The sequence below is a fragment of the Lissotriton helveticus genome, chromosome 3_2, assembly GCF_964261635.1.
Source record: "Lissotriton helveticus chromosome 3_2, aLisHel1.1, whole genome shotgun sequence".
Lineage (NCBI taxonomy): Eukaryota > Metazoa > Chordata > Amphibia > Caudata > Salamandridae > Lissotriton > Lissotriton helveticus.
Window position 1 is genome coordinate 380,806,706 of NC_136062.1, and position 21,752 is coordinate 380,828,457.

Sequence of the window (21,752 nt, forward strand, 5' to 3'; positions counted from 1 at the left end):
TAGCTAGGACAAGCAGGCAGCAAGGACGTTCCTCATCATAGGCTTTTCATTGATGGATGACACACAGGGATAAAGGCAACTTGTTTATTTTTATTTTTTTAAATACTTTACTCCGTAGGTCTTCATGAGGGGTATAAAAAGGAATTATATCAAATCCTGCATGCCTTACCTCCCATTGGCGGTAGTAGCTAAGGTCATGTGCCTTTAGATGAATATTACAGATGTATGACGTAACAACGCATACATTCACAATGCATACCATTACAACACAACTTTTACAACGCAGGGTCTATTACAACGCATGCCATTACAACGCAGCTGCTATTACAACGCATGCCATACAACGTAAGTATGGGTAAGTATTTTTTTTTTCAATTAATGGGAATGTAATAGTACTGTAATTGTGGGATAGTGTAGGGGTAAAAATTACTATTCTAACTCTAGGGGGGTGTAATAGTAGGGTAAGTTTTGGAAAGTGTAGGGGTTAAAATTACTATTCTAACTCCAGGGGGGCGTAATAGTAGGATAAGTGTTGGATGGTGTAGGGGTTAAAATTTAATTAAATACTTAACCATACTTACGTTGTAATGGCATGCGTTGTAATAGCAGCTGCGTTGTAATGGCATGCGTTGTAATGGATCATGCATTGTAAAAGTTTCATTGTAATGGTAGTGCGTTGTTTTAGTTGCGTTGTAATGGCTGTTTCCGTATTACACATTAACATGGATTGTTTTTTTCTTTTCAGATTAAAGAAGAAACTTGATGTGGCTTTCCTTAGCAACACGGACACTTTTCTGGCAGAGTTCTGCTGAACTCTTAGAAATTTACTTGTTGACTTTATAAATGGCACCTATGCTCCCAGTTACTGTTTCAATCATTAATGAATAAGATTCGAATTCTGTTAAAAAGTGAAGCCCTCTGGTTGAAGCATTAGGGGATGCTGGCACAAACTAAATGTGCCAATGTGAACTAGTCGCTACTTTATGGCAATGGTTTTCACTTAGTCAAATTCATTCGTTCGTTTGCTTTTGCATGTTAATGAAATGTCACATTATAAGAGCTCGTTCACTGGAGTGGCATCCAACACATGTCTTTCTACTATGTGCCAAGGCAAGCAGTAAAGGGTCTCTTTCATTGGGACACATAGATAATGCCCTATCAAGCTACCACTCCTACGCTACTCGTGCAAGGTTTGTGGACAATCCTCCCAGGGCTTAGGTTATGTGCTCCGCACTGCTTACGTCTATTATTTGTGCTTCTGTAACCTGCACCCTGTGTGATTATAATGCCCTGGCACAAGTAAAGTTTGTTGTTTCTCTCCATAGGTAGGAAAAACCACCTCCAATGAAATAAAAATAAAAACTAAAGATAAAGCTAATGTTCCTATTTTCACCACCTGCAGCAGCACCATCACTGCCTGTCTCCAGAGGGCACTCGTCCCTCCTCTCAGAGGACTCACCTGCCCCTTTGGCGTGGACCACCCTCTCGGGGATCCTCTCCCGGTCGAAGTGCCCCATCTCATCTGTGAAGACCACATCTTCAACCAGAAGCGGTCCTCGGTGTCCCACCGACAGAATATTATTCTTATCACATACAGGGTTCCCGCTTCCCGTGGTCAGGACCGAAGGTTTCTGCATCAATAAAAAAAGACAAATAAATGTAATGGAGCATTGTAACTGATGTAAACAATAGCATAAACAGGAGTCTATTTTTTTTAAAAACACTGGCTGTTGTGGCTCTGTGTGGACCAGGCCTGACACTTAGAGATTATGTTAGACTTGGTACGATTGGAGAAAAAAAGATGTACAAATCCATACTGTCTGAATCATGTCTTGCCTATTACTAGAATTGTGCTAAACTATGTAACAATGATTTGAAAGTTCGAGCTAGTAGCTTCTTGTTACACATGTGGTAGTATCAAACAAGTCTCTATTCGTGTGAGATAAATTAGTTTAGTAAATATACATTTCTTACACCTCCTAGCATATGACATAAAATCCGGCATAATGAAGTACATGCCCGGGGCAGAGGTATCCCTGTTCTATCTCAAGAGACAGATGTGCATGACTTAGCTACACAAGGTGAGAATAAAACACGTAACCTCAAAAAACCGACCTAGCGAATAGTTCCTTTACTTGGCCAGTCTTGGTTTCAAGTTTCCATCAACGTGCTGCTGGCGCGGTTATTGACTTTTTGCAATATAGAGAACGGCCCAGTCAGCTCTGACTGCCAACCTCTCTGGGTTGTTGAACTCTAATCATTTTCAGGTTTTATTTCATTGCCCTTGAACACTGGACATGCTGACTCATCACAACTGCTAGCCAGCATGCAGCTCTCACCAGCCATGGCCATCCCAAGGACGCCACCGCCCCTCAGCCCACCACCCTAGACACCAATGCTTCACAGACAAACAAGAACCAACAAGCACACACACACACACACACACGACACAATCTAGCGCACCTTTAAGTACAATTGGTCAGAATCCAAGATTTGTCCACTCATGTTCAACACGTTTTTATATACTTCTGCTTAGCTTTATCGAATAATTATGAAAAAAAAGATGTCAGATTCTTTTTCTTTCTAAAATGTTTCATTTGGAATAGGTGGTGTGGAACATGGTGAATAGGACTAAAAAAAAAAAAGACAAAAGTCTAAAGATATCCAATATTTGAAGATTCCCTGGGCAGGCACTTGCCTCTGAAGGGCAGATCATGCCACTCTGGTACTGCAAGAGGGTGAGGTGCACTTTTTTACAATGAGGCACAGAGTACATACTAAGAGAAGAGACTGGCGCAGGGGCACTGTTGCAAGAGAATTTGTACACATGCTGTTTTATTGCCAATTAGCAGAGCATCAAATTCTCTCTTGGCAAAACCTGCGAAATTCTTCCACATTCTAGACGACCTCACTCCTACTAGGCTCAGGTCAAACTGGCTGAGAGATGACGTTTTTCACTCAGTGGATATCACAGAAAAAGGAGAAAGCAAGCAGAGATGGTGTCCAAATTAACCAGCAAAAATGCCCTCACAGAAAACCCTAAAGCTCAAATTGCAAGCAAACAATGTGGAACAAAACCAGTCAATGCACATGTCGTGTACTGCAATGACAAGAGGCCACCGGATTAGGTATAAGGGTAACAGGATTAGGCAGAAGCACCTTGAAATCAGTCGCGGCTGGCATCCATGGGGAGTGGTTGGGCGGACAAAAGGGTGGTGAGTAAAAGTAATATAATCACTTACCTTAAACATGGCATCCTCTGCTAAGTATGTCATCTTACTCCCGCTGCTGCAGTCTGACGCGGGCGCCAGCCAACTGCCTTAACCAATCCTGGCGCTGCTCTAATAGCATGAGAGAAGCGCCAGGATTGGAGGGTGTGGCCTCTCTTACCGCACCCAGGGACACTGCAGCTCTCCACTTGCTCTAACTCAGCTGTCATGAGACAGAAGGCAGTTGGGCGAGAGCTTTCACAGTGCGCATGTCTGGCTGTCCGTCACAAGACGGCCGGCCAAAGGGACATGCGCACTTTGAAAAGTGCACAAGGCAGTCCACCCTTCTCCCTGCTGCTGTCACTGTGTAGGCCCCGCCCCATCCTGACCCTCGGTTCGGGAGGGGAGCGAAAAATAAAATGTTACCTGCAAGAAAGGGGGGTTGCTGATCTTTCCCCGAGAGACCCTGCATTTTGTTTCCTTGCTCGCCAGTCCTGCCTGTCTGCTCGTCTCCCTCCCGCTGCCGCACCACCACGCCTGAGCGGCCGCCGAGCGGAGGGGGACCAGGGACACAGACCACAAGTCCCAGCCTGCACAGCGGCAGAAGCCGACGACGCCCATACTTCCAGCGCCAGGAGGCGCATAAGAGGGAGAACTGCCCCTGTGGAGCGAGGGGTTAACTGCAAGAAAGGGGGGTTGCTGATCTTTCCCCGAGAGACCCTGCATTTTGTTTCCTTGCTCGCCAGTCCTGCCTGCTCGTCTCCCTCCCGCTGCCGCACCACCACGCCTGAGCGGCCGCCGAGCAGAGGGGGACCAGGGACACAGACCACAAGTCCCAGCCTGCACAGCGGCGGAAGCCGACGACGCCCATACTTCCAGCGCCAGGAGGCGCATAAGAGGGAGAACTGCCCCCGCCTCGCAGAATCGCGCGTGGGTCTGCGCCGGGCTAAGCCCGGGCAAAGGGCGGGCCCTCTGTGGCCCTCATACGCCGGAGGAGGACGGGACGGGGCCACCCCCCTTGACTCCATCATACTGCCAAGGTAAAAACTTTATCTCCCTGACATTTCAGCAAAGGATTACCGACAGGATTTAAAACTAATATTAACCTCATAATTTCTTGCGGTCGTGTTACAGCTTAACATTGTACATCCCACAATGAATCACAATGGAGTGACAAATAAATCAATCTCGGAGAGATTTGCACTCAGGGTCACCGGTTCTTTGTAGGCCATCTCCGTCCACCGCCCTAACGAATAAACATGGTAAGATCAGCATATCCACCAACCAACCGTCCGATCCAACCAATGGTATAGCGCAACAACTCTCGCTGTTGGACGAGTTAAACTCCCTTTGTAAAACAAGGTATGTCTCTGTGGAACCTAGAAATGTAACTAAAAGTCCCTCCCTTTGCCCCGCTAAAAGAACCAGTTTGTCAACTCCAATCGCTAACCCTCTGGTACATCTTCCCCAATTCATTGTTAACACACCAAACACAGTTTTTCCCCAGTCCTCAGTTAATAAAAGGAAGTGGGATGGGGTCAAGCCCACAGGGAATAAATCAAAACAACAAAAACTGTGTTTTAGCTCCCCACTCACTGCTACTAACCCCTTTACACAACTGGAAGAAAAAATAGACCAATTGGTAACATCCCTTAATTCAGACCTTTAGTCCCACATCGAACAATTGGTTAGCTCACTCATTTCCCCCCTGATTGTCAAAATTTCCACCCTACAGGATAGGTTGTTGGGAATGAGAAATGTATAAAGGCCAATCAAATTCGTACTGAAAAGTCTGTAACAACAATTTGTCCCAACCCATCTGGTCCAAGCAGTAACAATCAAACTCACCTCCCAGTCCTTACCCTTCCACCCCCTAATGCCCCTAAAGTTAATCCCAAATCCAGCCCCTTAAAATATATCTCTACAAGAGTAGAGCCTAGCAATACAACACACATACAGCTACCCCCGGAGGCTGTACCCTTTGTTTGTGTTCTTGCGGGAGTCCCAGCACTCAAACGTGGAAAAACTGAGCGGGAACAAGACTTACTTTTTTTTTTTTTTTTTTGGGATTATAAACTTTTATTAACATCCAGGCATTCATACACAGCAGTGCGCCTACAACCATACAAGGCCGGCAGCGATACACCTGTAGTAGGGCAATCAGAGGCATTGAACTCCCATATCCAGGGAGTGTAGTGAAGGTCAATCAATAGCTAATACACACAAGATAAAAGACATTAATCTCAGACCAGTACCTTAGGGGGGTAAATGAGGATAATATACAATCAAGCATGCGTAATAGGATAGAACAGAATCGGGAGAGTACAGCCGTAGTCTGGAATGTAGGGGGATAGAGGCATTACATATTAGTGAAAGAACAATGCAGTTCCATCAGAGGCTGGGATGCAGGTAGGTAGAATAGTAGAGTAGTCAGGGAGGCAAAGTCCATGCAGTGGCGCCAGACAGTACCTGTGGAGGGAGAACATCGATGCAAGACATGCTACCAACATTTCAAAGGCAATGCAGCAGACAAGAAATATATAGCTTTTTGGAGAGGGGGTTCTATATCGGGTACGTCCCAAACATTGTAACAGACCTCCAATAGATCCTTCCCTGCACAGGTCAAATGGTGTGAAACGAGAACAGGTAATTCAAATAGTCTGTGCGTGTGTTGTGTCAATATTTTCAGCGTCCTCCCCCCCCTGTGATGTGTCAGCGATAAGGTAGGCCTGCAGGGGACCCCAAATGTCCGCTGGTCTCGAGCGCAAAGGTACCAGTTCTGAAAACACACTGTACTGTTCCTGACAGTATATCATATCATGCAGCCAAGCCTTAAACTTAGGAGCGCGACCTCGGCCCCATCTACATGCTAAGTGTCTCCGTGCCAACAGTAGCGCTACATTAGTGAACTTCCTAACCGTCCGTGCTATCTGCGCTGTATGGCCCAGAAGGAATAACATCGGGTCAGGGGTCAACGCAGTACCTATCATGTGGGACAGGCCCTCACAGACCCGTGTCCAGTAGTCCTGTATTTGCGGGCAGGTCCATGATAAATGGAAGAAGTCCGCTCCTTCCCGACCACATCTCTCACATCTGTCTGAATCGGCAAGCCCGAACCGGAATTTCCGAGCCGGTGTGTAGTACATCCTATGGAGGAATTTGTAATGGATGATTTTAAAGCGGCAGCTAGACATCACTTCTCCTGACAATTCGCAGCAGTACTGCCATTGGGCATCAGTGATATCCCTTCCAAAATCACCTGCCCAGTGCCCTCTAGCCGCACTTGTTACTACTGGTAATTCCTCTCGAATGCATTTGTACAATTTAGAAACCAGGTGTGCGCCATCAGGGCTGCTCAACACCACAGTGAGCGGGGCTAAGCTGGGGGGTTCATGAGGATAATCAGGTAATAAGGCTTTCAGGCCTTCCCTGAGTCGTAGGTAGTAGAAGAGTTCCAGTGGGGTATGTTCGCCATCTCCAAAGAAGTCATCTCGAGATCGGAACTTCCCATCCCGGAATAGGTCCCCCCACACCCCAACCCCCAACCTCTTGCACATTCGGCGGAATCCTACCTCCCGCAAGAGGGTCACCTGTGGGTGGTAGGATAGTGGCATACGAGTCGAATACAGCAACGGGGTTTGCAATCTCGTCCCTATCTTGCGCCACGCCTCTATTGTACAGGACACAGTGTTGGAATGCATCTCCAGCGTGGCTGTGGGGGCGTGCACCACTCCCTCCAGTGGCAGCGGGTGCGCAATCCAGTCCTCCGCTGCCACCTGTGGCATGAAAGCAGTTGGGCGTAGCCAATGATAGAGGTAGTGAGCCTGTGCACTTAAATAGTATGTCTCGAAGTCTGGGACATCGAAGCCCCCCGCTCCATAGGGTTGTGTCAATATTGCCCAGCGGAGCCTAGCCTGCCTCCCCCCCCACACCAGTCGGATAAGCTCCGAGCGTAAGGTTTTAAAAAAATATGCGCCAGGGTGATAGGGAATATTGAGGAACATATACAAGAATCGCGGTAGTACCACTATCTTGACTAGGGAGATTCTCGCCGCCATAGACAAGGGCAGTTTAATCCACCGTGTCACCGAGTCCGTCAATTTGGATATGGCCACTCCGTAATTCATCCGCAATGTCTCCTCTTTGTCTCTGGAGATCTGGATCCCCAGGTAGCGGAGTTCCGAAGTGCACCACTCGAGCGGGTAATCTAGCGGGAATTCGGTAACCGCCGGTGTCAGCGGGAAGAGCTGGGATTTGCTCCAGTTGATAGAGACACCTGAAAGGCATCCGAAGGTAACAAACTCCCGCAACAGCGAGTTAAGATTAGCCTGGGGGTCCTTAACGTAAAGTGTGACATCATCGGCATACAATGATATTGAGAGTTGGCGTTGAAAACAATTGAAGGCGCTGGGCTTGTGGAGCTGTCGGATGCGACAGGCCAGTGGTTCAATAGCAATCGCGAAAAGTAACGGGGAAAGGGGGCACCCCTGTCGAGTCCCTCTCGTGATCGCGAAAGCGGCAGTAAGTTGTCCATTCGCAAATACTCTCGCCATTGGAGAGGTATAGAGCAACCGTACCCAGGCCACAAAAACAGGGGGGAATCCCATCTTCCGCAGGATTGCGAATAGAAATCCCCATTCCACAGAGTCGAATGCCTTTGAGGCATCCAAAAAAACCCCAGCAAGGGGAATCTCCGGATGAACAGTTTGAATGAGGGAGAATACCGTGCGGAGGTTATGTGACGTGGATCTCGTGGGGACAAAGCCGGACTGATCTGGCAAAATGATCGTGGTCATAAGTAAGGAAAGCCTGGTCGCAAGGACCTTCGCGAGAATTTTGGCGTCGCAGTTCAATAACGATAGAGGGCGATATGAGTCACACTGGGTGGCAAGCTTCCCAGGTTTAAGTAAAGATGTAATAATGACTTCTCGCATCGACCTCGGGAGTACCCCTACTTCCATGGCATCATTGAATACTTCACGGAGCACCGGAGCCATAATCTCCACGTAGCATTTATAAAACTCCGCGGGGAGACCATCATGACCCGGCGCCTTCCCGTTGCTCAGGGACATGATGGCATCTCGTACCTCTTCCAACTCGAGTGGCGCCCCCAGAAACCGTCTGTGGACATCGCTAATCCAGCAAAGTGCTATATCCCCCAGATAGCCGTCCAGGTCAAATTCCCCAGCTGCCCGTGAGGTGTACAACTGTTCGTAGTGTGCCTGGAGTGTGTTGAGTATGCCATCGTTGTCTCTGTGTACCTTCCCATCCGCTGCAGCTAACTCCAAGATAGTATTCGAACCTCGCGCCAGTCTCACTGCCATGGCCAATGCTTTACCCGGTCTCCCTCCCTCATAAGCACGGGCTCGCCAGTGTTTTCCCTTAAAGTGCACTTCCCTCTGTGCCTCCGCTTCGTACTCTGATAGTTTCGCTCTGAACGCACTGTGCGTCTCCCCATCTAACCCCTGCACCATACGAGTTTCTAAAGTTCGAAGCTCTTCCTCCAATCTACGCAGTGTTCGTTGTATATCTTTGAGCACCCCTGAGCTCTTAGCTATACACCACCCCCGCACCGTGACTTTAAAAGCTTCCCACACCGTTTCCACACTGTCCACCGTGTCTTTGTTCCGGGGGAAGAAATCTGCTATGTCAGTCCTAAGTTCTTCGCAGAAGACAGTGTCAATCAGGATGCTGGGATGGAGTCGCCAGGGTGGACGGGGTTTGTGAAAGCCAGGCAGATCCAAAGACAGGAAAACAGGGCAGTGATCGGAGTGTGTTCTAGGTAAATGTCGAGTGGCGAGAATGTTCGGGGCCAAGCCCCGGGACACAAAGATGTAATCTAGCCTTGCCCACGTGCCCGTGTAAGACGTAAAGTGTGTGCCCTCCAGCAAATCAGGGTGTAAGTGTCTCCAACTATCGATCAGCCCCCCCTCATCAACTATCCCTTCATATGGCCATGTCTGAACTGGGGTGGCGAAGTGAGCTAAAGAACGGTGATGGATTAAACCCAGATCAGTTGACTGGGGGTGAGTGTTTGTATTGTCAACGCTCCGTCCATCATCACCTTTGGTTTTTCTTTGTTCGCCCTAAGTTGGCAGGGTATGCTCAGACGTGAGTCCCTTGCTCACTTTGCCACTGGAGTCAAGCAAGCCCGGCTGAAGACGGCTGTAATGCCAGAAACCGGTCCTGGGAAGCTTGATTCCGGTCCAGGGAAGACATGGCTTGGCAGTTCGGGCTGGACTGTTCCCATCAGGCACAGGGTCAGACTGATTTGCATATGGCCATGTCTGAACTGGGGTGGCGAAGTGAGCTAAAGAACGGTGATGGATTAAACCCAGATCAGTTGACTGGGGGTGAGTGTTTGTATTGTCAACGCTCCGTCCATCATCACCTTTGGTTTTTCTTTGTTCGCCCTAAGTTGGCAGGGTATGCTCAGACGTGAGTCCCTTGCTCACTTTGCCACTGGAGTCAAGCAAGCCCGGCTGAAGACGGCTGTAATGCCAGAAACCGGTCCTGGGAAGCTTGATTCCGGTCCAGGGAAGACATGGCTTGGCAGTTCGGGCTGGACTGTTCCCATCAGGCACAGGGTCAGACTGATTTGCATATGGCCATGTCTGAACTGGGGTGGCGAAGTGAGCTAAAGAACGGTGATGGATTAAACCCAGATCAGTTGACTGGGGGTGAGTGTTTGTATTGTCAACGCTCCGTCCATCATCACCTTTGGTTTTTCTTTATTCTATGACAGTACTCACAAATAGGATACCCCACAACATCCAATGGTGTAGATGCAGCGGGGTCAGTGTTCATCATCTTCAAGCTGGTCATCCTCGCGAGCAGAGTCCTCCGCCTCCCCCTGGCGCTGGCGAGCCGAACGTTTTACCTGTTTAATAAAGTCTTCAACCTGCTGCGGATTCGTGAAGAACTTTTGGCGCGCCTGGTAGGTGACCCGCAGTCTAGCCGGATAGAGTAACGCGTAATCAATTTGTAGGGCACGAAGCTTCGCCTTAACGTCCAAAAACTTGCGCCGCTCTTCCTGGACCACGGGTGTGAAGTCAGGATAAAGCGTGAATTCGTTACCATCACACACTAGTTTTTTGGAAGAGCGAGCCGCTCGGAGAGCTGCATCTCTGTCCCTGTAGTTTAGCAGCCGAGCTATGATGGGTCTTGGTTTCATGCCCGGCTTGGGCACCGGCCCCAGGGATCTATGTGCCCTCTCCACTATGAACTGGGGAGAGAATGCTTCCGGTCCCACTGCTGTCCTCAACAGGTGTTCCACGTATTCCTCCATTCTACCCACATTGGTGGATTCCGGAATTCCAACGACGCGTATATTATTACGCCGGCTTCTCGCTTCTAAGTCCTCATTCTTAGCCGCTATGGTGCGCAATAAGTTATCCATTCGAGCTAGACGTGTCGTATGTTGCCCAGAGGTGTCCTCGACGTCCGACACTCGCTGTTCCACCTCCGTCAGCCTCCCCTCATGGACCTCCAATTTGTGGACTACAGCATCCATACGAGACGACATCCTGTCCACCTTGTCCGCGATGGTCGCGAAGCCCTGGCGCATTTCACGAAGAAGTTCTTGGGTATCCGTGGAGGTGGACGCCTGATTAGCAGAGGGATTGTTGGTCTCCATTCGTTTCTGAGAGTCCGGGCTGTTGCGATTCAGTTTTTTGGCTGCATCAAAAGTAAGCTTCGGTTGCCTCGTATCAGGTCGTCCCATCCTAGCTGTTCAGCAATGGCGGGGGAAGCCGTGAGTCGGATGGCAGCAGAAGTCTCACCGTCTCGACAATCCCGTGGGTCGGCAGATTAGGTCGTGAAGCCCCTACTCACCAGTCGCCTTCAGATTTGTAGCAACACCTTCGCACGTGGTAAGGAAGGGGGAGTCACAGGCCGCAAATATGTGTTGGCAATGGTCGTCGTCTTAGGACACAACACGCTCCCCAGGCGTAAAAGTCAGCAGTCTTCCGGAAGCACAACGGTGCAGCCGTCCCTCCGTGCGACCTTCAGGAGCCAGACACAACAGTAAAAGAAGTGAGCCGTCGCAGGACAGGTGGAAGTCGTGCAGGAGTATGTGCCAGGCAGGAGGAAGAAGCAGATGTATGGAGGTGCAGGCCCAGAGTGTCAGGGAGCGTGGGAGTGGCACCGCCACTGTGTGCTGCGATCAAGTATGTCCCAAGCACACACGTTGTAGAGGGTAATAGATTAGCACTCCCAAAGTAATCCGTGAGGTGTGCGTAAGGCCCTTACAATGCCAGGGCAGGGGGTTATGGTGTAGTAGGATGTTCCAACCACAGACCCCAGCCAGCAGTCCTCACATCCCACTGTTCCGTCGCAGGACAAGGAAGTGGCGCAGTGGCCGGAGCGGTGGTGATGTCCGTCGGCGGTGATGAGTCTGGGAGTCGCCAGTCACAGGCAGTGTAGATGCCCAGTGGGGGTGGCCGCGCACCAAGAATCAAGAAGCTGGGGCTCCAGAGGGCCCGGCGGTATCAGGAAAGTCACCCAGACGCAGCCGGCAGCCCTGGGGGGGAGATGGCAGAGGCGAGATGCGCGCCACACAGAGACGCGCCGCACCGGGGTCCGCAGAGACAGGCAGAGGGTCTGCAGCCGCCACCCGGGAGCAAGAGGGACAGGACAGTACCTGCTCTGCCGGCAGTGCGCCTCCGTGAACGAGAAACCGGGTCCGTTGCCCTTCTCCGCAGTTCTCCGGCGTTTTCGCGCCCTTCAGGGCCTAGTTGGCGCCCACAGAGCCCCGGTCTTGCGTCGCCAGGCAGGCCGTCCCAGTGCGCTGGTGTCTCCGGCGGCAATCCCCGCCGCTCAGCAAAACGGCTCCACTGGCGGCGTGCAACGTCCGATCCGCCTCAAACTTGCACCGGAGCCGCCGCAGATGTCCCTGAACAGGCGAGGGCAATTTCAGCCCGATTGGATGCCGATAAAAGGATCAATGGCAGGATATCGGTCGTCAGGATGTGGGAGCCTTACAAGGAGGCTTCCATTCACCAGTGCGCCACCTAGCGCCCCCGGAACAAGACTTACTTAACAAAGCCACGCACTGGTTAACTAAAAACAGGCCCCTGCCCCTAGGTTTGGACGGTACCATCATGTCTGTTAGAAGGGTGGGCTGGTTAGGCCACCTAAAAAAAGACGTTGAGGGTGATCTGGTCTTAATAAAATTCAGAAGCTGCTCAGTCGTTCCCTACCTGCGAACTTTGTACCCCCGTGAAGGTGTTGGCCCAATATCCGTCTGGGATCTACGTGACTTTTACCCAAGCATGGTATATACCGCTCATCCAAAACCAAGGGCAGAGTCAGCACACTCGAAGGGCAGAAATACAAGTGCACTCTGCGGCCATGTTTTTTCCGCTTTTAATCACCCCTTAACAATGTACATTGGTCATGGGCAATGTTCCCTCTAATTTTTTCCCTCTGTGGGCGGCAGTGTAAGGTCTATGTGCGCTGCAGGGAAGACTATGTGCGCCAGGAACCAGACCGACCGTGGAGGAGCAGCGCCAAACATTACTCTAAACTTTTGCTTAAAAAAGTGAAAAAAACGCATTTTCACACATACAGCGCCACGTTAAGGCTCTTAAGGCAGGTTTGCAAGTCGGATACATACACCATGACATGAATTTGTCACACAGGCAAGAACACTTCGGGTTTAGAAGAGCATAAGACACCAACAGTGGTACCGTCATAAGATTTTACTGCTGTAGGTGTAATGTTACTTGTATTTTATATCTGGATGCAGAGACAGAAAGAAGCAGCAAAACACCAGCCGGGCGGCACACAAGCTAAGCAACGATTTCAAACTTATGTGTTACCTAAAAGTAAGGGCAGCAAGTCCAAAAGCACGATGTATAAAGCATGATGGTGCTCAGACCTGTCCAGGCGGCCCTCTCTGTTCAGGGGGCACAGGAGCTAAATTATTGGCCAGTGGATTATATTTGTCAGTGCTTGCACGAAGAAGCTAGAGAGCCCAAGTTCTAGGCTAACAATTTGTAACCATATAGCAGAGCTAAAGCTACAACATTTTCGTAAGATCGTTCCGTCTGATAGATTTAAAAAATACCAGTTAAAACTAGGAGTATATTCCAGAGTATTGATAAGAGTATGTGGTATCTTTGTTTTTATAAACATGTAATAAATGGTTAAAATGTTTTCTTTCCATTGATTTATATACATTTTGAAGAGCACCTTCATGGGCCAAGGCTTTATTCCTTAGATTTGTAAAGTGCACCTGATGAACATGGTGATCAAAAAGCTTCTGCTTAAATAGACACCGTCATCTACAACCTCTAGTTTTTCATGTCCCACTTGCAAATTATATGATAAACCTCTTTGAACCTTTGGTTTTGCAATACAAAAACATACCTGCACCATAATTGCCTAATCTTCGCAGGTTTCTTTTGATAGCCAATTGGATTAAATCAAGCAAGATGATATTGCCAGTGTGCTTGAGAGAATACAATGATTGGGACCCCAATTGAGGTAAAAATTATTCAGTTGGAAGTTTTTTTAGTTGATGGGGACGTTTACCCTCAGGGTGTGGATACGTAACGCCACTTTGCTTCACTCCAGCTGCCTTAGTTGCCCCTAACCCAGCGTATATCCATATGCACCTGTCAAGCACTTTATAAAGAGCAGGCTGCAGGGCCCTGTCCAGCTGTACGCAACACAAAAGGGGGTAGAAAAAAACGGAGTGACTGTCACATACAGGCAGAGTTTGGAAAGCTGTAATTTGTGCCCCCACCCACCCAATAGAAGTCAAATGTCAGAAAGAAATACAGCCCAGACATCTGCTTACAGCGGACACTGTGGCAATGCCAATGTAAATCTTCACTGGGCAGCGTGAGATTTTAGTGTTACATCACATTGCTGTAACAATGCTGCTCTCGATAAACCAGGCCCCCAGTAATTGCTGCTGCAGCTCAGCGCTGGTTGAGTTAAATTACAGGAAGCCCGATGCCTGTCTTCGACCTACTGAACTTGACACACAAGTGCCTGATCGTGCCCTTCCATTACTGGTGCTTTACAGCAGTTAAAATCTTCTTTGGGTTTATGTATGCAGTCTGGTCATCTCCTCAGGTCTTGTCATTCTACAGGGCCCTCCAGCGTCTTCTAAACCCTGCCACTTGAGTATTTGCAGCTACAAGAACCAGCTTTACTGAGGCAAGCGCTATATAAATACAATTGCAACGTTGAATTCATTCAGAGGAATTACAGCAATTCCAATAACATGCTACACGTAAAGACAGATACCGGGAAGGGATCCGTTAATGTAATGATGAGCAAATAACGTTTTGTTTCGAAATTGTGTTCATCACAAACATAACATTAACGTATCTCGCAATTTCTTCCATTCTTCCGGATTTAACACCCAGCACTAGCTTGGGTACTGACGTAGACCATTAATACATCAAACTCTAGTTTTACCTTCTAGTTTAGGTCGTCAAAAACAACACTGGACTCAGACGCACAATTCGGCCACAATTGTGGCTGGCGATTCGTTTCCATCTAAAGCTGTACCTAACATGTAACGTAACACGCGGCACACAAATGAAAGGCAGCAAGTCTAGAAACACGACGTGGTTGTAGACATGCTTCCTTTCATTTGTTAATAGGGCACAACACTGAACAGCCGGGCAGATTGTGTGCCTTTGTTAAACTAATCATGTTAATCGCAGCGCTTGACAGGCGCCGCGATTTACATGATTAGTTACACAAAGGGACAATCTGACCGTTTTCGCGCCGCGGCCGCACGCATTTTAAAATCGGCGGCGCGGAGTTCCTCAGCTGCCTGTGCGCGCTTAGTAATTTACAATGCGCGCTCCAGGCGATAGATGTGCGCGGCGGCGCATCCGCGCAGCTTGGAGGGAACAGTGGAGGGCAGGGTGGGGGGTTGTAATGTATGGGTTACGGACTTTAACAGGTAAGTAAACATATAAATAAGTAAAACGAATTTCTTTGTGTGCACTGCAACACCATTTGGTGTTGCAGTGCAATGCAGTGTGCGCAACGAAATTAAAGTCCATAATCCATACATTACAACCCCCCACCCTGCCCCTCCCCCTCCCTACGTCACCGCCCTGCAGTTACACCTTCCACCGGCAGTGGCTGCCTTCAACATGTTCCCCCCCCCCCCTTACACACAGACATGGACACACCCTCAATCCTATTTTACAAATCTTGCCAGTCTAGTGACGGGCCCTTCCCTCCCGCTTACCTAGACTGACTATTATGCTATCCCGTTTTCTATTCCCCACAACATGTCACCCGTCAGTCGTGTACCAGCTTTTGTTGTACGGGTATACAAGTGTGCCAAAATGACCCCTTCTAAACTCAGACATGTGCTAGTCACAAGCCGGCCCATTTTTGACAGCTGTGTTGATATGGCCAACTCACAACTGGATCAGCGAGGCATTGGATCAAATAGCTTCCTTAGTTGACCAAGCTTTTCATTAACAAAAACCATGGGCTGACTAGTTTAACAATTAACTTTTAGCATAAAAAAGAAGTATAAGCGCCTTGAGTGTCTTTGACGCAAAGCCTATGATCCAGAGTGTAAAGCAGACTATATGGCAGCAGTTAAGTCACTGTTGTATCAAGCAATCTCGTCATGACTTCTATTCCAATAAAATTCAGTCCACACAGAATTATTCCCGCACATTTTTCACCATTGTCTAGTCGCTCTCTTCGCTGTTTCTAATCTTTACCTCTACTCCACCAGCAGAGGAGGGCTGTAATGCCTCAGTAAATTTTTTCCTTGAAAGGAAGGCAAATATTTATGCCTCCTTGCCTAAGCACTTGGTTCGACCCCCCTGATGGCAGCTCTAGACCAGCGTACCTGCGGGCTGGCGTTGCTCCTCGCTAAAGTTAAGTCTGTCTCCCCACTTGATCCAGCATCCCCCTTTATTTTGGAGTGGGGCTTGGAGGTAGTCCACCCAGTATCTTCCTGAGCTTCTCAACGGCTCACTAGCCTCAGGCCGGGTGATCTGGCATGGAAGCATGCCATGGTGGTCCCCCTCCTTACAAAGCCTTTGCCAGACTCTACAGAGCCCAAAAAATATCGGCCTATCTCACTGCTACCACTTTTCTCTTAGAACATCAGGAAGCATGTGAAGAGCAGCTCTCTAGCTTTATTGATCTGCTTCATTGGACTCAGTACTATAATAGGGGGTGAAAACCCAACTGAGTCAGCCTTGCTGCTAGCTACAGAGTCAATCTACTAAATTTTGGATGCTGGTGAATCTGCAGCACTACTATTGTTGGATCTCAGTGCTGCATTCCACTCTGTGTGCCATAACATCCTGATTGAAAGACTTTGGAACTACGGCATCAGCCATAAAGCCCTGAGGTGAGTCGCTTCTTTCCTGCAGGAGCACACCTATCGGGTCTCTCAAACACCTTTTCAGTCAAAAGTGCTCCCTTTGCAGCTAGGAGTGCCGCTGGACTCCTCCTTGAGCCCAAGCCTTTCAAAATTTTACATGCACCGCTTGGCTGAGGAGATCGAACGCTATGGGCTCACGATCATCTCCTATGGGGATGACACTCAGGGCATCATTACTCTTTCACAGAAGTCTTCCCATATGGCCTCCTCTCTATGCCATTGTCTCGCAGAGCTCGCCAGGTGAGTGGATTCGTACTATCTCAAGGTAAATGCTGGGTAGACCAAGGTACTCACCTTAGGCAATCAACCGGTTATCTGTACCTCTGCTTGGTGGCCAAACATTTTGGGCCCAATACCCCTTCCTAACCCTAAGGTCAAGAATTTGGGCATTTGGTTTGATGAGAATCTTTTGTTGGGCAACCAAATCATCGCACTTAAAGGAAAATGTTTGACTGCTCATAGCTCTTAAGAAAAGGTTTTGTTTTTCGCCAGAGTTGGCAAAAACACTGTAGTTCATGCCTGGATTACTTCCAGGCTTGGCTACTGTACTGATCTGATCTGCAGTCCTGTGTAAATAGACTCCAAGGCGTGCAGAACGCTGCGGAATGCCAAAGCATGCCTCTGTCAGGGCTGTGCTCAAGATACTGCACTGGCTGAGACCCTCTTTTAAAGCCCTGTGCGATTACTATGAGGGATTTGCCAACAAAGGCCCTCGGTACCGCCAAGCCTTTAATAAACCCTATGTACCATTTAGGAATTCTAGCTCTGCAGGGGCCTTGTTGGCTAGTGTTCCCAGAGTGAAGGCCGCTTGCATTCGTGGCAGCTCTTACAGATACTTAGCGCCCAAACTTTGGAACTCTCTCCCCTTGCAGTCCATCAGGCCCTGTCGGAATCTTTCAGGAAAAACTTAAGGTGGCTATTTAGATCTGGATGACTTTGAGTTGCCTGCTGTGTTCTTGGCTTGTGAAGGTCTAGATCGTAGCCCTGGGACACGTCATTTGAAGTAGCTACGTTATTATTTTTATTATCCTTTCCTAAATTTTCTCACCTCTCTAACCAAAATATCATTCTTATCACTTACCCAGTGGAGTTACTGAAGGTGCTGCCAAGTGAGCCAACGAGAGCATGGCAGTCACACCATGGCCGAAGGACCTGTATGATAAAAGGCATCCCAACCAGCCACAGGCTGCAACGCATACAGAGAATCACCCCAAATGAAAAACTAAATTTATATTTTAAGAACGTTTTCTATGAGTAGGGATGTCTTGCTCCTAACGAAGGTACGACATTCTCCAAAATGTCCAGGTGCAAGAGAGACTTCCACTGGATAAAAAACACGAACAGATTGTCCGATAACACGTTCATGTTTCTGGAATAAGCATCTTCGCAGGCATATATACAGTAATTACCAATCCACTCTGTGTTGGTGATCTTTCTATCAAAAAATAGAATCCGTTGTAAACAGGGCTTTAAAAAGTTCACATAATTGTATTTTACAACGTGTGAGGTACTCGTCCACCTTTGGTGCCACTCAGCACAATTCTGCTGAAGGATAGCAAGAATGAGGCACTCCTTGGCCACTAAACAGCACTTAGTGTAATGACAGGGCGTGTTAATTAGGGGGTGGTTGGACATGAGAGACTGTGGTAGTCAACACGTCCATGGGCCTCACTCTAGGCGCTGAGCTGGTGTGGGGACCACAAAGACTGTAATATAAGTGGACGGTCTCAAAGAGACTCCCACAGTTTGTGACCCAAAGGCATGCTTAGTGCCAGTTGATCCAGATTTAATACTCGCCTGTTACACAAGACACATATGAAAAACAGTAGCCAATCTGAGGTGTGAGCAGTGACCGGCTACTCACTTGTGCATAAGGTGTTGAATTTGGGGTCAGGAATAATAACAGGAGATCCAAGACCACGGCCCACATCTGTTCAGGCGAAGGATTCTACCAGATGTGCCACCTATTACAGGAGGTGAATCTCCACTATCCACCTATCACAGGAGGTGAATCTCCACTGTCCACCTATCACAGGAGGTGCATCTCCACTGTCCACCTATCACAGGAGGTGCATCTCCACTGTCCACCTATCACAGGAGGTGCATCTCCACTATCCACCTATCACAAGTGATGTATTTCAGCTGTCCATCTATCACGGGTGGTGTGTCTCCACTCTCCATCTATTACGGGTGGTGTATCTCTACTGTCCACCTCTCACGGGAGGTATATCTCCTGTCCAGCTATCAGGAAAGGTGTATCTCCTCTGTCCAGCTATCACGAGAGGTGTATCTCCTCTGTCCAGCTATCACGAGAGGTGTATCTCCTCTGTCCAGCTATCACGAGAGGTGTATCTCCTCTGTCCAGCTATCACGAGAGGTGTATCTCCTCTGTCCAGCTATCACGAGAGGTGTATCTCCTCTGTCCAGCTATCACGAGAGGTGTATCTCCTCTGTCCAGCTATCACGAGAGATGTATCTCCTCTGTCCAGCTATCACGAGAGGTGTATCTCCTCTGTCCATCTATCACAGGAGGTGTATCTCCACTGTCCACCAATCACGGGAGGTGTTTCTCCACTGTCCAGCTATCATAGGAGGAGTATCTCCTCTGTCCACCAATTATGGGAGGTGTTTCTCCACTGTCCAGCTATCATAGGAGGTGTATCTCCTCCCACCTATCACAGATGGTGTTTCTCCAGATGGTAGTATGCATTAAAGACGTGGCAGTGCACATTATGCTCCTTGTAAATTCCACTCTGCTCTCCTCGTGTCCTTCTGCCTGTGGCTAGTTCGGGTTCTTTAAGTCATGGTGGCAGGATTCGTAAAACAAGCTTTACATTACGAAGCTCTAGTCTGCTTACCTATCACCAGGGACCAAATGAGGTGAAGCCACCGGCCATCTCAAAAGGACAATATTTGAAAGTAGAAATATTAGTATGAAAGGGTGCGACATGGAGCCAAGAAAAGGCTGAGTCGAAAAACAATCTCGCCTTTTCTCACATTTCTTTTGTCAGCTCAACTGGATGCGGACCAATTGGATGGCGGTGCCAAAGAGGGAATGGGTGGGACCTAAGTAGGTGCATAGCTCTGCCAAACGGTCAATACTCTTCCACAGAGTGTGTGCTGCTTATGAGTGAGGGGGGGGGGGGGGGGGGGAGTAAACGTGGCTTGGGAGCCATAAGCAGCAATGTTTTTCCTGGTGGAGACACAAAGGCGGGAATGTAGCTAAGTTGGACCCGTATCAATTACACATCTGGCAGGGTCATGCTGAGTCCCTAACTTTTTACAGAGGAACAGGTCTTAGCTGACACCAGTATACCGCATTTCTCACACTGAACATGGGCAGAGGTGGGCACTCGCTCACAATGCGACCTCATGTTTTACATTCCATTTGTTCCCAGAATTCTGTAGTTGGGTGTCACCCTAACAATTAAGTGTTAGGACGCAACTTAATGGTTGTGAGAAGGACGAAAACCTGGCATGGCCACAACAAAGTCTGAACCTGTAACAAGCAAGCGTTATACTGACGTACACAGTAGGGGCACAGCCCGCTGAGATATCTAACCAGCCATATCTGCTAGATAAGTGTATCAGTAGGAAAATGGACCGCTAGGTTACAATGATAGGTGGAGTTAGGGGTGTTTTAAGCAGGCGTCGCTTTCCTGTACAGACGAAATAGCTCAGGAGGTTAACAAGTCAGCTGCACAGCGCATAGTAAGGTCTAGAATTTGTTGCAGAGTTAACGGTGCTCTGATCGGTCAGTTGATAAAGTCTGTTAAAGTAGCTCAGTCGGTAATGTAGCAGCTGCCAAAACTGGCAATAGATACTCCGGGCGTACGAACAGATTCCCTGCAGGACCACCCACGCGTTCCTTCTTCTGTGGATAGTAAAATGAATGTGATAACGTTTGGTAGTAATTAATGTTGATTTTCAAGCGCCAAAAACATGTTATTTTGTGTTATCTGCATGGTCATTGCTATTAAAATTATTCTCCTAGACAGTACTTTACAGATACTGTGCATTCAGAAGACACTTTCCCTCGCCAAACCAAGTAGCAGTTGACTTGAACCACATCTCGCGGTCAATCTGTGCACATTATGGTAATGGATATTCATCGGGTCTGGTCCTCCAGAGAGGGCACAGGGCCAGAGGCGCCGCGAACCCCCTCCTTAAGAAGCGAGAGCGGGGGTGGGGTGCTTGGTGGGCCTCTTCTATCTACAGATAGGCAGACAGACTCCTAGTCAATGTGAAAAGGTGGGTGGGTGCGTGAGTCACTGGATGGATGGATGGATGGATGGATGGATGGATGGATGGATGGATCGGTGGATGAGTGAAAGAATGCATGGATGGATGGGTGGGTAGCTGAAAGGGTAGATGGTTGAGTAAAAGGTGGTTAGATGAGTAGATGGATGGAGAAATGGATGGTTGGATTTATGGATGGATGAGTGAACTGTTGAGTGACTAGGTGGATGGATAAGTGCAAGGGCGAATGGATAGCTGAGTGGATGGACAGATGGGCGAAAGAGTGGATGGATGAATGGCTTCAAGGGTGGATGGATGAGTGCAAGGATGGATGACTGAGTGAAAGGGTGGATGGTGGGTGAAAGGTTGCATGGCTGGATCAAAGTGAAATGATGGAAATAAGAATGGATGTGTGAAAAGATGGATGGATTGATGTATAGATAGGTATGAATGAATGAATGAAATAAAATTTATAAACGCGCGACTAAGCCCAAAGGCATCAAGGCGCCTAACCAAAAAAATCATAAAAGGCAAATCCAGAACTAAGAGTAGGCCTTGGCAAATAGCCACGTCTTAAGAGCCCTCCTAAAGGCTTGCTTGGAGGTGAGGGATTTCATCTCAATTGGCAGAGTATTCCACAGCTTTGGAGCCAGCGTTGAAAAAGCTCTGCCACCCCACTTGGCTCTACGGACACGGGGGACTGAGAGTAAAGATTTATTGGCGGAGCGCAGAGTTCTGGAAGGAGCATAAGGAGCCAACAGGTCCCTAAGGCCTCCAGATCTATTTGTAGCCAAAGCCCCATAGATCAGACATAGGGACAAAAGAGATCCTGGCCTCGATTGGAAGCCAATGCAGTGACTTTCTGGCAGCCGAGGCAGAAGCCCGCTTAGGTAGATCCAATACAAACTTGGCGGCGG

At 48.5% G+C, this 21,752-nt stretch overlaps 1 protein-coding gene across 1 annotated transcript in view; it reads right to left on the bottom strand.

Annotated features, from left to right (window-relative positions):
• LOC144826010 (catalase-like) overlaps positions 1 to 21,752 on the bottom strand; it is a 101,555-nt gene that overhangs the window by 59,477 nt on the left and 20,326 nt on the right. The window contains exon 2 of the mRNA XM_078684249.1: positions 1,460 to 1,631. Coding sequence (XP_078540375.1) covers positions 1,460 to 1,631 — 172 coding nt within the window. The remainder of the gene's footprint in view (positions 1 to 1,459; positions 1,632 to 21,752) is intronic.